The sequence below is a fragment of the Chiloscyllium plagiosum genome, chromosome 43, assembly GCF_004010195.1.
Source record: "Chiloscyllium plagiosum isolate BGI_BamShark_2017 chromosome 43, ASM401019v2, whole genome shotgun sequence".
Taxonomy (NCBI): domain Eukaryota; kingdom Metazoa; phylum Chordata; class Chondrichthyes; order Orectolobiformes; family Hemiscylliidae; genus Chiloscyllium; species Chiloscyllium plagiosum.
In genome coordinates, this window is record NC_057752.1 from 11,687,923 (window position 1) to 11,703,442 (window position 15,520).

General features: G+C 43.6%; 1 protein-coding gene across 5 annotated transcripts in view; it reads left to right on the forward strand.

The window, feature by feature from the left end:
- The first annotated feature begins 5,305 nt into the window (after positions 1-5,305).
- The window catches only part of LOC122543379 (SWI/SNF complex subunit SMARCC2-like), a 159,216-nt gene continuing 149,001 nt past the window's right edge, over positions 5,306-15,520 (forward strand). For all 5 annotated transcript variants that reach the window (XM_043682051.1, XM_043682054.1, XM_043682055.1 and 2 more), the window contains exon 1: positions 5,306-5,561. In XM_043682051.1, coding sequence (XP_043537986.1) covers positions 5,400-5,561 — 162 coding nt within the window. In that variant the 5' untranslated portion in view covers positions 5,306-5,399. The remainder of the gene's footprint in view (positions 5,562-15,520) is intronic.

Here is a 15,520-nt window from a genome sequence, read left to right on the forward strand (position 1 = left end):
TTGTAGCCCCCTGATTTTAAAATTGCATTCCTGCTGCTTCATCTGGGCTTTTCTCCATCTCCTGTCTGATCATTGGGTAGGGGAGCTGATCCTCGGTGACTTGAATTATCTGGAAGGATATTCAGTCTAAACCTGGGGTATGGAGAATAAATGGTTCACCTGTGTCTGGGAGTGAATGAATACTCAATCTCTGTGCTTAACCCTGTCAATCCAGGAATGGGTGATTTCATTGGAAAAGGGTTGGGTGAAGATTGCAATTTGTTTTCAATTATTATGGTCTCACCACAAGCCAACAAACAAGTTTCAGATTGCAACATTCTATCCATCCAGTTTGAACTAAGCACTAAAAATGACTGACCAGTAACTTCCAGCTCCTTAACCCTTTTCTCTTTGTTGCAGTTAACTTACTAGGAATTCTAATCCTGTCTCGTGGAAAGTGTGGTCTCTCTTCATGTACTACTCAATACCTTGTGGCCATGGCAACTGCAGATCTCCTGGTCATCATCACCTCCGTAATCTTGTGGCGAATCAGTTATTATTATTTCCCAGGATCATTCTTGGACATCACCCCTTTGTGTAGTATTAACTCTGCCCTGGTGTCTGCAGCAACAGATTGTTCTGTTTGGTTCACTGTCACATTTTCCTCTGATCGATTTGTGGCAATTTGTTGCCAGAAGCTGAAAGTAAAATACTGCACTGGGAAAAATGCAGCCATGGTCCTAGCAGCAACATCCATCCTGTTCTGCTTTAAAAATGTCCCCTGGTACTTTACATATGAAAGTCTGGTGATAATCGACAATGTGCCATGGTTCTGTGCTGCAAAGGCCAGCTATTATAGTGATCCTGGATGGGTTGGTTTTGATTGGTTGGTTACAGTTTTAACCCCTTTCCTCCCATTTGCTTTAATTGTGTTGCTCAACGCTCTGACGGTCAGACACATTCTGGTGGCCAGTCGAGTCCGTAAGAGACTGCGGGGTCAGAGCAAGGGAGAGAGTCACAGTGACCCAGAGATGGAGAGCCGAAGGAAATCCATGATTTTACTTTTCACGATATCAGGCAGCTTCATCCTCCTCTGGTCTGTGCATGTCATAGAATTCTTATATTATACCATTTTAGGAATTGATCCCCAGAGGGATTACAAATATTCCGAATATGTCTTTAAACAAGTTGGATGGATGATGCGAGATTTAAGTTGCTGCACAAACACATTTATTTATGGGGTGACTCAGTCGAAGTTCAGAGAGCAGGTCAAGAGTGTTGTGAAATATCCAGTTGTGTTAATTTTTCATTTTATCAATAAAAAAAACAGGTGAGAATGGACCATGTTTCAATAGGGTTGCCTCTCATTTTTCTAAGCTCCAATAAATACTGGCACAAAGTCTCCTCATCTGACCTCTCCTCATCACGCAGTCCTTCCATACCTGGGATCAGCCGAGTGAACCTTCTCTGGACTGTCTCCAAAGCCAGTCTATCTTCCATTAGAACATTAGAACTAGGAGCAGGAGTAGGCCATTCAGCCCATCGAGTGTGCTCCACCATTTATGAGAAGCATAAACAGGCTAAACATCAAAGGCATTTTTACTGGCCTGGACTACACAAAGATGTTGTTGAATTTTGCCAGACGTGTCATACATGTCAGCTAATCAGAAAACCATAGTCAGTAATAAAACCTGCACCTTTAATGCCTATTCCAACATTTGAGGAACCTTTCATAAGTCTTGATTGATTGCGTAGGTCCCCTACCTCAAACAAAAAGTGGGAATAAGTATTTATTAACAATAATGGATTTGTCAAATCGATTTCCAGAGGCAATCGCATTGCGCAACATCACAGCAAAATTATGTACATTTGTTACTAGACACAGACTACCAATAGAAATCCAGTCAGATCAATGATCAAACTTCGCATTCAAACTATTCAAGGAGGTTATGGATAACTTGGAAATAAAGCAATTCAAATCTACTGCGTACCATCTGGAATTGCAGAGACCACTAGAGAAATGGCATCAAACACTAAAGACCATGTTGAGGCCATGTTTTGGGTGGCATGGTGGCACAGTGGTTAGCACTGCTGCCTCACAGTGCCAGAAACCCAGGTTCAATTCCCGCCTCAGGCAACTGTCTGTGTGGAGTTTGCATATTCTCCCCGTGTCTGCGTGGGTTTCCTCCGGGTGCTCTGGTTTCCTCCCACAGTCCAAAAAAAAAATGTGCAGGTTAGGTGAATTGGCTATGCTAAATTACCCGTAGTGTTAGGTGTAGGGGAATGGGCGGGTTGGTGTGGACTTGTTGTGCCGAAGGGCCTGTTTCCACACTGTAAGTAATCTAATCTTATGGTCAGGATTATCCAAATGATTGGGCTAAGGGAGTTCTATTTGTACCTTTTATGATCAGAGATGCACCAAATGAATCGACAAAATTCAGTCCATTCGAATTGATGTTTGGGCATAAAGTAAGAGGACCATTAAAATTGATTAAGCAAAAATTAGTAAGTTAGAATTCAGAGACCACCCATTTGGACAATGTGTCAAATTTTAGAGAACGATTAAATAAAACAGGAAGTGGATAAGAAATCACAAATTCTCAATTTTGGGGATAAGGTATTGGTGTTATTTCCAGTGACAGGTGAGCCTTTAAGAGCACGGTTTAGGGGATCTTATCAAATCGAGAGGAAATTGAAGGAAGTGAATTATTTGATAAGGACTCCAGACAGGAAGAAATCTCACACAGTGTGTCATATGAATATGCTCAAAATGTATTTTGACAGGGAAGGAAAGCAAGAGGAGAAGCTGTTACTGGTTACAACACAGCGGGAAGAACCATGTTCAGAGGATTCTGAATTGGACATTCCTCAAATTAAATTGAACAATAAGGAAGTTGTCAAAAAGTGGGATAAACTATTGACTTACCTTCCACAAGAAAATCGAAATGACCTGAAAGAGTTATTACTATCACATGGGGAGATATGTGGAAATAAACTTGGAAGTACTAACCTAATTGTGCAAGATCTAGAGATAAGAAATGCTGTTCCGATTAAGCAACATCCTGATAGGCACAACCCTCTAAGTTGGCACAGGTTCAGAAGGAGGTAGAGCGCATGCTCCAAGATGGCATAATCGAAGTGAGTTACAATGACTGGAGCTCACCCATAGTCACGGTGCCAAAGCCAGATGGTACCCAACGGTTACGTGTGGACCATCACAAAGTCAACACTGTTACAAAGACTGATGTATATCCAATTCCACAGTTGGAGGACTGTGTCGAAAAAGTGGGACAAGCAACTTACATTTCTAAGTTGGAGTTGCTCAGAGGCTACTGGCAAGTACCTCTGTCAGAGAGCGCAAAGGAAATTTCAGCTTTCGTAACACCAAATGGGCTATATCAGTTCAAAGTCATGCCATTTGGTATGAAAAATGCTCCAGCCACATTTCAGAGACTGGCTAATAAGATCATTGCTGGGTTACCCAACTGTGTAGTGTATATTGATGACCTGGTGATTTTTAGTCACTCATGGAAAGAACATTGATAGCATTTATCGGACTTGTCTGATTGACTTCAGAAGACAGGCTTGGTGGTAAACCGAGTTAAAAGTGAATTTGCCAAAGCCCCAAGTCACCTTCCTGGGCCATGTTATTGGGATGGACAAATGGCCCCACGAGATGCAAAAATGAAAGTAATTAGAGAATTTTCCACACTTTCAATGAAAAAAGCCGTCCTACATGCCTGGGGTTGAATTGATTTTACCGAAGGTTTATGCCAAACTTTAGCATGTCGCTGCGCCACTCACTGAATTGTCAAAAAAGGGCAAGAAGTTTCAGTGGACAGCAGACTGACAAAAGGCATTTGACAGCCTAAACACTGCGTTAACCACTGCCCCAGTATTAGCCACACCAGATTACACGAAGCCTTTCAAGGTGGCTATTGATGCCAGTGACGTGGGTGTCAGTGCGGTGCTCCTGCAGGAGGATGACGAGGGGATAGAAAGACCCATCAGGTATTTTTCCAGTAAGTTGAATGCTCATCACCAGAAATACTCAACGGTGGAGAAAGAGACTTTAAGCTTGGTGTTGGCATTACAACATTTCAGTGTTTATATTACCAGCAATGCATCTGAGACAATCGTATACACTGATCATATCCCATTGACATTTGTAGAAAAACTTAAGGACAAAAATGCCAGACTGTTTAGATGGAACTTGTTGCTGCAGTCATTCAATTTGACAATTGTGCATGTGGCAGGTCGTGAAAACGTGACTGCTGATGCATTATCAAGATTCGAATGAGATACGGAGGTGTTCAGTGATGGGTGTACCAAAGCTGGCTTCTTTTTTCTGAAAGCTGTTCCATTTCTCAAGCTCCTTGGTTTTTTTTTCTCAGAGGGGTAATAAACCGCACTCAGTTCCAGTTAGTCTGATTTGGTACAGAGATGAAAAGGATTTTGCGAGGTCATTTGCTTATTTGTATACAGATGAGACTTCAGGCCAAAGTGGACATGTTTTAGAAGTGACCTGTAGAATGAAAGGGGAGTGGTCAGCTCTCTAGCTGAGCAGTTTAGTTCAGTCCAAATCTGGTTGGGAGTTCAACAGTGAGCTGTGTGGAAACTCTGTCTTCTGTCCTTCTAACTTTAACCTGTACTGTGTTTTAAAAGGGGTTTGCTTATTAGGACTGTTGTGTATATTCAGAACAGCAGTTTGGATAGACTGAGTTCTGTAAGGGTTCTTTATACTGTTTTTCGTGTTTCATTGTATAATTTTGAGAGTAAGGTTTTTGTCTGCTTTAAAACCTGGTAGTCAACGTCGCTACATTACTCTGGGTAATTTTCACTGTACACTTACTGAAACAAATTGCAAAGTTATTGTCTGGGCTGCCTGCTTAAGAATGTTTTGAGTGGCCTGGCCTAGTCCATGGAGGCGCGGTAGTAGTTTGGCGAAACCAGCAGACAAGGGAGGCGCGGTAGTAGTTTGGCGCACTTACTGAAACAAATTGCAAAGTTATTGTCTGGGCTGCCTGCTTAAGAATGTTTTGAGTGGCCTGGCCTAGTCCATAACAGTTCACTTGAGTATATAACTTGAAAAAAAAAGTTCTGGGGTTTACATATGAAAGAACTGAAACCAACATGGTCATTCTAAAACATGAGTGACTTAACAAAATCTAGGTCTTCTTCAATATATAATTTCAGTTGCATCACACTGTAAACTTTTGTTATAAATTCTGTGTCTTACAATCTTATTCTCCACAACCACCTGATGAAGGAGCAGTGCTCCGAAAGCTAGTGTTTCCAAATAAACCTGTTGGACTATCACCAGGCGTTGTGTGATTTTTAACTTTGTCCACCCCAGTCCAACACTAGCACCTCCAAATGCTGTTTCCTCCTGCAGTCTCACTCCTGACCAGACGGTGGCGATGTTTGCTGCTTCTTTGCCCATATCTTGTCTCAGTGAATTGCTATTGAAGATGGCGGTGCGGAAGAAGGACGGAGGCCCGAATGTGAAATATTTCGAGGCCTCAGATACGGTGTCGCAGTTTGATAATGTGCGCCTGTGGCTGGGGAAGAACTATAAAAAGGTAAGAGATGCGAATGGATTGCGTCAGAGAGGGTGAGGTTATCGATGTTTATGGGGCCCTGGACCGGACCCTGATGGCGGGAGGCGGCTAGAAGTTCGGCTTTCCCTGTCCTTGACATCGGCCTCGGAGCTTCCTGTTGGGTTGCCCAGCCGACGGTATGAAGTCCCCTGCTGCGGAACGGAGAAACTTCGGAAGCAGAGGGCAGGCGTTTCCGTTCCTCACTTCATGCTCGGAAGCTGTGGATCAATTCTGCTTCCCAGGTCCCCACTTAAAATCGTCATTTCAAACAAAATCTGCCCCGTTTGAAACCTTTCCCTCTCGAAAAATTCAAACCCCTTTCCAAACCAACTTCGCCTTCAATCCAGAAGGTTTATTTAAAACAACCAATCACCTTTTTTAAAAAAAAAATCCACTGAAAAACCCCTTCCCTGAAAACGCCCCTCCTCTTAAAAAACCTTTTATCCCCATAAGCCCAACATCCCCCCTCCCTGTACACCCTCTCTTCTCTTTCCCGACCCCTGTAAACTCTCTTTACACCCACTATCCCCTGTAATTCCCCTCCCTCCATAAACCCACAATTCCCCTTTTCTGCCATAAGCCCACCTCATTTTCCCCTTCCCATACCCCACCACCTCCATCACCTTCTGTCCTACCTGTGACAGACAACTTAGTGAGGGTGAGGTCAAGTATGTTTTTCCCTCTTGTTGGTTCCCTCACCACCTGCAGCAGACCCCCAGTCTAGCAGCTACATCCTTTAGGACATGACCAGCTCAATCTGTAGTACTGCTGCCAAATCACTTAGTAATGGATGTTAAAATGCCCCCACCCCGATTAGATTCTGCACCCTTGCCACCTTCAGTACTTTCGCCATATGACGTTTAACTGTAATGATTCATCAGCCAATAGAGGATGCTATCCAGTAATCAGTCAGGGTTATAATTGCCCATGCTTGATTTGATGCTATGACATTTCATGGTGTTTGAAGTCAATGTTCAGGGCAACTCTCTCTTGACTGTATACCACTCTACTGCCATGTTTGTGTCTGACTTGTTTGTGGGACAGCATATATCCAGGGAAGGTGATAGTTGTGTCTGGGACGTTGCCTTTAAGCTATGATTACATGAGGCTGTTATTTGACTGGTCTTATGAGACAGCTCTGCCAATCTTGGTACTAGTCCCCACATGTTAGTCAGGAAGACTTTGTCTAGTTGACAGGGCTGTTTTTTTCCATTGCTGTTTCTGGTGCCTTGGTTGATGCCAGGTGTTCCATCTGTTTTCATTCCTTCTTTTGCTTTCTGGTGTTTGGTACAACTAAGAATGCTTATCCCTTTCAGAGGGCAATTAACTGTCAACAATATGGGCTGGCACGGTGGCACAGTGGTTAGCACTGCTGCCTCACAGCACCAAAGTCCCAGGTTTACTTCCTGCCTCAGGCAACTGTCAGTGTGGAGTTTGCACATTCTCCCCGTGTCTGTGTGGGTTTCCTCCGGGTGCTCCAGTTTCCTCCCACAGTCCAAAAATGTGCAGGTCAGGGTGAATTGGCTGTGCTAAATTGCCCGTAGTGTTAGGTGAAGGGGTAGGTGTGGGGGAGTGGTCTGGGTGGGTTGCTCTTCGGAGGGTCAGTATGGACTTGTTGGGCCGAAGGGCCTGTTTCCATACTGTAAGTACTCTAATCTAATCTAATCTAATCTATGTTTCTTTCCCAAAAGGATATTAGTGAACCAGATGAGTTTTTCTAACAGTCGACAGTAGTTTCATTCGACTCTTAATTCCAGACTTTTATTGAATTCACATTTCACGATCTGGCATGGCCAGGTTCAAACCTGGATACCCAGAATATTAGAAACAAAATTAGAGGTTGCTGAAAAATCTCAGCAGGTCCAGCAGCATCTGTAGAGAGAAAACAGAGTTAACATTTACGGTCCTCCTTCAGTTCTGAATTTTTCCAGCCAACTATTTTTGTTTCTGATTTCTCGCATCTGCAATTCTTTGTTTCTTTTAACCCAAGAACATCACTTGGGTCTCTGGATTAATAGTCTCGCAATATTACGGGGCCATTGACTGCCCTGATATGCTTTAAAAATGCTTTTAGATTTTTCTTAATGTTACCCATCGGTGTTTTTTTCATATCCTCCCTTCGTACTCCTAATTTCTTTCAGAAGCAATTCCCAACACTTTCTAAATTCCTCGAGGTTATCCACAGTTTTGAGCCTTTGGTATCTATTAGCTTCCTGTTTTTTCCCCTTATCCAATCCTGCATTTCCCTTCACATCTCAGGATCATAGAATCCCTACGGTGTGGAAACAGGCCATTTGGCCCAATAAGTCCAAACCAACCCTCCGAAGAGTAACCCAGCCAGACCCAATCCCCTACCCTATTATTCTACATTTACACTTGAACAATGCACCTAACTGACACATCCATGGACACTGGACAACTTAGCATGGCCAATCCACCCTAACCTGCACATCCCTGGACACTATGGGACAATTTAACATGGCCAATCCACCCTAACCTGCACATCCCTGGGCACTATGGGACAATTTAGCTGTCCAATCCACCCTAACCTGCACATCCCTGGGCACTTTGGGCAATTTAGCACGGCCAGTCCACCCTAACCTGCACATCTTTGGATTGTGGGAGAGAACCGGAGGAAACCCCGCAGACACGGGGAGAATGTGCTAACTTCACACAGACAGTCACCCAAGGCTGGAATCGAACCCAGCTCCCTGGTGCTGAGGCAGCAGTGCTAACCACTGAGCCGCCCACTACTAGTTCCACTTTTATCTTTATGGGATGGCCCCGAACGCTCATCATCCGTTTGAGTGTCTCCCATTGCTGTAGTGTGGGTTTTCCTGCAAGTCACTGTTCCCAGTCCACTTTGGCCAGATCCTGTCTTTTTTTTAAAAAAAAGCCAAAGTTGATGCTGGAAATCAGAAACAGAAATTACTGGAGAAACTTAAGTCTGGCAGCATTTGTGGAGAGAAACAGAGTTAACATTTTGTGTTCAAGACCTTTCTTCAGAAGTGTTTCTAGCTTGGAAAACAAGGTGTTAGGAGGCTCTTTCAGCTTCATCTCCACCTATCATTATACCCCCCCTCCGCATCTTCAACATAGAGGATTGTTGAAGAGGCTTACTAGAAAGGAGCTCAAAGGGACTTAGGAGAGCCAGGAGGGGGCACGAAAAAGGCTCGGCAGGAAGGATTAGGGAGAAGCCAAAGGCATTTTACTCATACGTGAGGAATAAGAGAATGACCAGGGAGAAGGTAGGGCCGATCAGGGATAGCGGAGGGAACTTGTGCTTTGAGTCTGAGCAGATAGGGGAAGCCCTAAATTAGTTTTTTTGCTTCGGTTTTCATTAAGGAAAGGGACAGTGTTGCGAATGAGAACTTTGAGGAGCTGGGAAACAGGCTTGAACAGATCACAATTGATGAAGTTGTGCTGGAAATTTTGGAAAACTTTAAGATTGATAAATCCCCAGGGCCAGACTAGATTTATCCTAGGTTGCTCCGGGAAGCAAGAAAGGAGGTTGCCAAGCTGCTGGTGAAGATATTTGCTTCCTCACTCTCCACGGGAGTCGTACAGGAGGATTGGAGGGAGGCGAATGTTGTTCCTCTTTTCAAGATGAGGAATAGGGAAATCCCTGGCAATTACAGACCAGTCAGTCTTATGTCTGTGGTCAGCAAGGTTTTTGAAAGAATTCTGTGGATTAGGATTTATGACTGTTTGGAAAAGCATAGTGTGATTAAAGGCAGTCAGCATGGCTTTGAGAGGGGCAGGTCATGTCTCACAAATCTTATTGAGTTCTTTGAAGTGATGAGACAGGTTGACAAAGGTCAAGCAGTGGATGTGGTGTATATGGACTTCAGCAAGGCATTTGGTAAGGTTCCCCACAGTAGGCTCATTCACAAAGTCAGGAGGTATGGAATACAGGGAGATTTGACTCTGGATTCAGAATTGGTTGGCTGACAGAAGGCAGAGAGTGGGTGTAGATGGAAAGTATTCTGCCTGGAGGTCATTGGTGAGTGGTGTCCTGCAGGGCTCTGTTCTTGGACCTCTGCTCTTTGTAGTTTTTATAAATGACTTGGATGAGGAGGTTGAGAGGTGGGTTAGTAAATTTGCCGATGATACAAAGGTTGGAGGTGTGATTGATAGTATCAAGGGTTATTGCGGGCTGCAGTACGACATAGACAGGATGCAGAGCTGGGCTGAGAAATGGCAGATGGAGTTCAACCTGGATAAATGCGAAGTGATGCATTTTGGAAGGTTGAACTTGAATGCTGAATATAGGATTAAAGACAGGATTCTTGGCAGTGTGGAGGAACAGAGGGATCTTCGTATTCAAGTGCATAGATCTCTCAAGTGCCACCCAAGTGGATAGGGTTGTTAAGAAAGCGTATGGTATTTTGGCTTTCGTTAACAGGGGGATCAAGTTTAAGAGCCACGAGGATTTGCTGCAGTTCTACAAGACCCTGGTGCGACCACACTTGGAATATTGTGTCCAGTTCTGGTCGCCCTATTATAAGATACAGAGGCTTTGGAGAGGGTGCAAAGAGACGCTGCCTGGACTGGAGGGCTTGTCTTACACAGAGAGGTTGACTAAGCTCAGACTCCTCTCTCTGGAGAGGAGGAGGACGAGAGGTGACCTGATCGAGGTACACATGGTATTGAGGGGCATGGATAGAGTCAATAGCCAGAGACTTTTCCCCAGGGCAGGATTGACTGGCACGAGGGGTTGTAGTTTTAAGATATTAGGAGGAAGGTATAGAGGAGACGTCAGAGGTAGGTTCTTTATGCAGAGAGTTGAGTGCATGGAATACATTGCCAGCGGTGGTGGTGGAAGCAGAGTCATTGGGGACATTTAAGTGACTGCTGGACATGCACATGGATAGCAGTGAGTTGAGGGGTGTGTAGGTTAGGTTATTTTATTTTAGGTTAGGAATAATCCTCGGCACAACATCATGGGCCAAAGGGCATGTTCTGTGCTGTACATTTCTATGTTCTGTGTGCGATATATACCGACTGCGATGAAATGTTGACTGGGCGACTGCATTGCGGAATACTTGCGTTCTGTCCACAAAAATGTCCCTGAGCTTCCACTTCAACACCCCACTGTGTTCCCTGGCCAACATCTCCGTCTCAGACTTGCTGCGGTGCTCAAGTGATGCTCAGTGCAAACTGCAAGAAAGCACCTCATTTTCCATATGGGAACCCTGCAGCCTTTGGGACTTGATATCAAGTTCAATAATTTTACGGCCTGAACACATCCTCTCCCATGTCCTTACTCCAACCCCTGCACACCAGGCCTTGTCATCACCTGGGCTGCTACCACAACAACCCATTGTCACCTACTAATGGTCCCCATAAGCAGCTATTGATTTTCTCAGAGCTACCTTTATCCATTCCTTTGTCCAACTGTCGTTTTCTCTCTAGGCTTCATCTCTACCAATTATTTACTCCTTACCCTCACCCGTCCCATCCTGAAGAAAGGTCACTGGACTCAAATCGTTAATTCTGCTTTCTTTCCACAGATGTTGCTAGACCTGCTGGTTTTTTTCCCAGTGGTTTCTGGCTTATTAAAATAAGCCACAATTTAAACTTTTATTTCTGGTCCATCTTTGTTCCTATGCATAATTACCTTGAACTTATCGAATTATGGTCAGTATCACCGAGTGTTTCCTACTGCCATATCGACCACTTGCTTCTTGTCTCCAAAAATGATCTCCCCCCCCCCCCCCCCCACGCCCGTGGGACTTTGTATATGTTGACTTATAAACCTCATATTCCATATATTATGTTTCCTCTTTTTTAAAGTTTTTTTTGTGGTCTTCCTTTGCATGATGCCAAAATCCTCCTAGTTCTCAGGTATATCGTTTAACAACGTTGTGGGCCTTTTCCTTTGGTCTAATACAATTCTTGACTCCTTTTACTAGCAGCAGTCGGAACACTTTTGGTTGCTGAGTTTTTGTGCATAAGGGATTGTTTTTTGTTGTAATCTCTGTTTTAGTTCATTAAACCTTTGCTGTTGCTTGTCTACTGTCATATCTTTTAATGTAATTTCCCAATTCACCAAGTCCAATTTGCTCCTTATAGCTTTATAATTTTTGTTTAGATTAGATACCCTACAGTGTTCTTTGTTGATTTAAGGCCCTAATTTGTAATGGAACTATGTCACTTTCACACTTCACAGAAAATACTGTTTATATTATGGTTACTCTTTCTTCAAGACACCTTTACAACAATATTATGAATTTAGCCTTTTTCATTGCACAATGCTAGCTCTAAAATGGGCTGTTTCCTAGTTGGTTCCTCAGTATACTGCTCCAGAAAACCATCTCCCTTACACTCGAATAATTCATACTCCACTCATTAGTGTGAATTAGACTTACCCAATTTATATGCATATTGAAATCTCCCATGATTTGGTGTTCTCCTTGTTACACATATAATTTTCTAATTTATACTGTGGATTACGTGATCACTGGTGTTTGCTGACCTATAAACAACACCCACCACAGATGTCTGCCCCCTGTTGTTTCTTAGTTCCTTTCAAACTGATCCTATTTCGTAAACTTTAAAAGTAAGGTCATCTCTGACTTTGGTACTAATGATGAGCAGATGCCGGTGTTGGACTGAGGAGTACAAAGTTAAAAATCACACAACTCCAGGTTATAGTCCAACAGGTTTAATTGGAAGCACTAGCTTTTGGAGCACTGCTCCTTCATCAGGTGACTAGCTACCAGACGAAGGAACAGCACTCCAAAAGCTAGTACTTCCAAATAAACCTGTTGGACTATAACTTGGTGTTGTGAAATTTTTAACTATTAATGTTATGTTTAACTAACAGCACCACTGCCACCACCTTTCTCCCAGCCTCCCGTCCTTCCTGAGTATGATGTACGTTTTCCCCAACAGTTTGTCAGCCACACATTCATCTCTGTAAGATTATTTATCCACTACCCATTTGCATGTGGCTCTGGTAATAACCTGGAAGTTCTGCTTTTAATTTAGTACCTATGCTGCATACCACCACCCCAGCCCCCCAAAAAAGCGGATATTCCGTAATTGGCACTAGCCAGACAACACCACAGCTCTCTGGATTCTACTTCTCTCCCAGCTTATCTGGAAAGAAAGCAGAGTTAATGTTTCCGATACAGTGACCCTTCATCAGGACTTCTCAATCCCTTTCCCTGCTTGACTTGTAGTCATACCCTTCTGTCCTTAGCACTGACCAAATCAGATGACAGCCTTCTGGGACAGAGTGTTTTGGTAACTTTGTTGTTATCTGATGCCGACAGCTCAGTCTCCAGCTCTAAAGCTTTGAGCTCAAGCTCCTCAAGCTACAGACACTTCCTGCAGTTGCGATTGCAGTAGTATTCATGAGTTCCTGTATGCTGCAGCCATGACACACTGTCCTGTAATCTTTGTGTTAATTTAAAAAATGCTTTCAATTAATTTAGTTATATAATATAGTCCTTGCCTAAGAAACTTAACTGTCCAGACCAATCAAGTCCCACTGAACTTATTTATTCCTATCTTAACTCTACTCCACCTCCCCACCCCCCACCTCCGCTGTTTAGTTACTTTCCACTAACATATGTGATTATTTTCACACTTTGCGTCGGTTGCACAATTTCAAGTTTTCTGGTCCAAACTGAATCCTCTTCACCATGGATGTGAAATTCCTCTACACACCCATTGCCCACCACTTCCTTGAAAAGAGGCCTGAACAGTCTCCATCCATTACTACTCTCCTTTGTCTGGCCATGCTCATTCTCACTTTGAACAACTTCCCTTTTAACTCATCCTGTTTTCTCCAAGTCCAGGGTGTAGCCAAGGGTACATGGTTCCCAGCTATGCCCGTCTCTTTGTGGAGTATACAGAACATGCCTCATTCCAATCCTACTTGGTCCTGCAGCCACAACTCTTTCTCCAATACATGGACAATGATGCTGTGCCCTGCTCTCATGTGGAATAGGAAAAATTAATCTGTTTTGCTTCCAATTTCTATCCTCCTCTCCTTCACCTTCTCCATCTCTGACTCTTCCTTCCTTGACTTCGCTGTTTTCATTTTTTTGAGGATAAGCTAACCACTGAAAACCTATCACCTCTTACAGTTACCTTGACAATCTATCCTCACACCCTGCTTCCTGCAAGAATTCCATTTCATTCTCCCAATTTTTCAGTTGCATCTGTTCTGATGATGTTATCTTTCGATGGCCTGCCTCCAACAGGACCTCCTTTTCCTCAACTGAGGACCCCACTCCCACTGTGGTTGACAGGGTCTTAAGCTGTATCCAACCCATCTCCTGCACTTCTGCCCTCACCCTTTTCCCCTCCTTCCCAGAACAAGGATATGCCTCCCCTTGTCCTTAGTTTCCACCCTTCTAGTCTCTACGCTAAAAGGGTCATCCGCTGTCCTTCCACCTCCAGCAGGATGCTAGTACCAAACACATCTCCCTTCCCCTCAACAGTCAGCATTCTGCAGAGGCAGTTCCCTCCCTCACACTCGGGTCTACTCCTAATACATTCACCTAGCACCTTTCCATGCAATTGCAAAAGATGTAACTTGCCCTTTTTCCTCCTCCCTCCTCACTGTCCAAAGCCCCAAACACATCTTCCAGGTGAAGCACAGTTTTACTTTTACTTCTTTTAATCTAGTCTGGATTTGCAGGTTCTCAATGTAATCACCTTTACATTGGCAAGACCAAATGCAGATTGGGTTACTGTATTGCAGGACATCTCTGCTGTCTCTGTAAGACTCTGACCTTCCAGTTGCTTGGCGTTTCAATAAATCGCCTTGCTCTCAGGCTAACATTTCTGTCCTGGGCTTGCTGCAATGTTCCAATGAAGCACAATGCAAACTCAAGGAACAACACCTTACATTTTTTAACTTAAACACTTCACAGCTTCAATCTCAATATTGAATTCCATAACTTAAGAAACTGAGTGTATTATGTCTGTTCTCCATTTTTCTAGCATTCTCATCCCCTCCACCCAATACGCACACGCACACACACAGCTGTGCCTTGTTACTTTGCTCTTGGTAGAAAGCTCCCATTCTCTCTCTCTGACACGTTAACTCTAATCCATTTTAGTTCCACTTTTCTCTTTCACCACTGTTAACAGAGTCTTTGTCTTTTGAGTTGGGACTCTACACAAGGCCTCTGTCAAAAGTATTTTCCAAAATCTGTTTTCCAACACATTTCCGTTCTGAAGAAAAGTCATACTGGATTGGAAGCATTAGTTCCTGTCTTCACAGATGCTGCCAGACATGCTGAGTTTCTCTAGCATTCTGTGTTTGTTTCACACAACTCTTGGCTTCATAAGCAGTGCAGACAAATCCCTGAGTAAAAGCAAAATACTGTGGATGCAAGAAATCTGAAACAAAACACTGGAGGCAATGGCTAACTTCCAAATTGCCAACAGGGAATTTTCCAATAATGAATTTAGGAGTGTGTGTCTGTGAGAGAGAGAAATTACGAACATTGTGGTAATAGTCAGGGTAGCAGAAAGTCCCCCTTAGATATTGAGTGTGTGAAAGAAATCATGTGGTAATAGCTTCATAAAATCCAAGAGAAACATCCAAGTTGTAAATTCTCATCTGCTGTGGCAAGGGCAGTCCAGGTGAAGAACTCACTGAAAGTAGTGTTTTTGGGGAAATGGGGGGTCTACACTCCTATATCAATATGTTTTTGGGAAAAATCGAAACATTCCTTCACTTAGAGTCATAGAGATGTACAGCATGGAAACAGACTCTTCGGTCCAACTTGTCCATGCCGACCAGATATCCCAACCCAATCTAGTCCCACCTGCCAGCACCTGCCCCATATCCCTCCAAACCCTTCCTATTCATATACCCATCAAATGCCTCTTAAATGTTGCAATTGTACCAGCCTCCACCACATCCTCTGGCAGCTCATTCCATACACTTACCACCCTCTGCGTGAAAAAGTTGC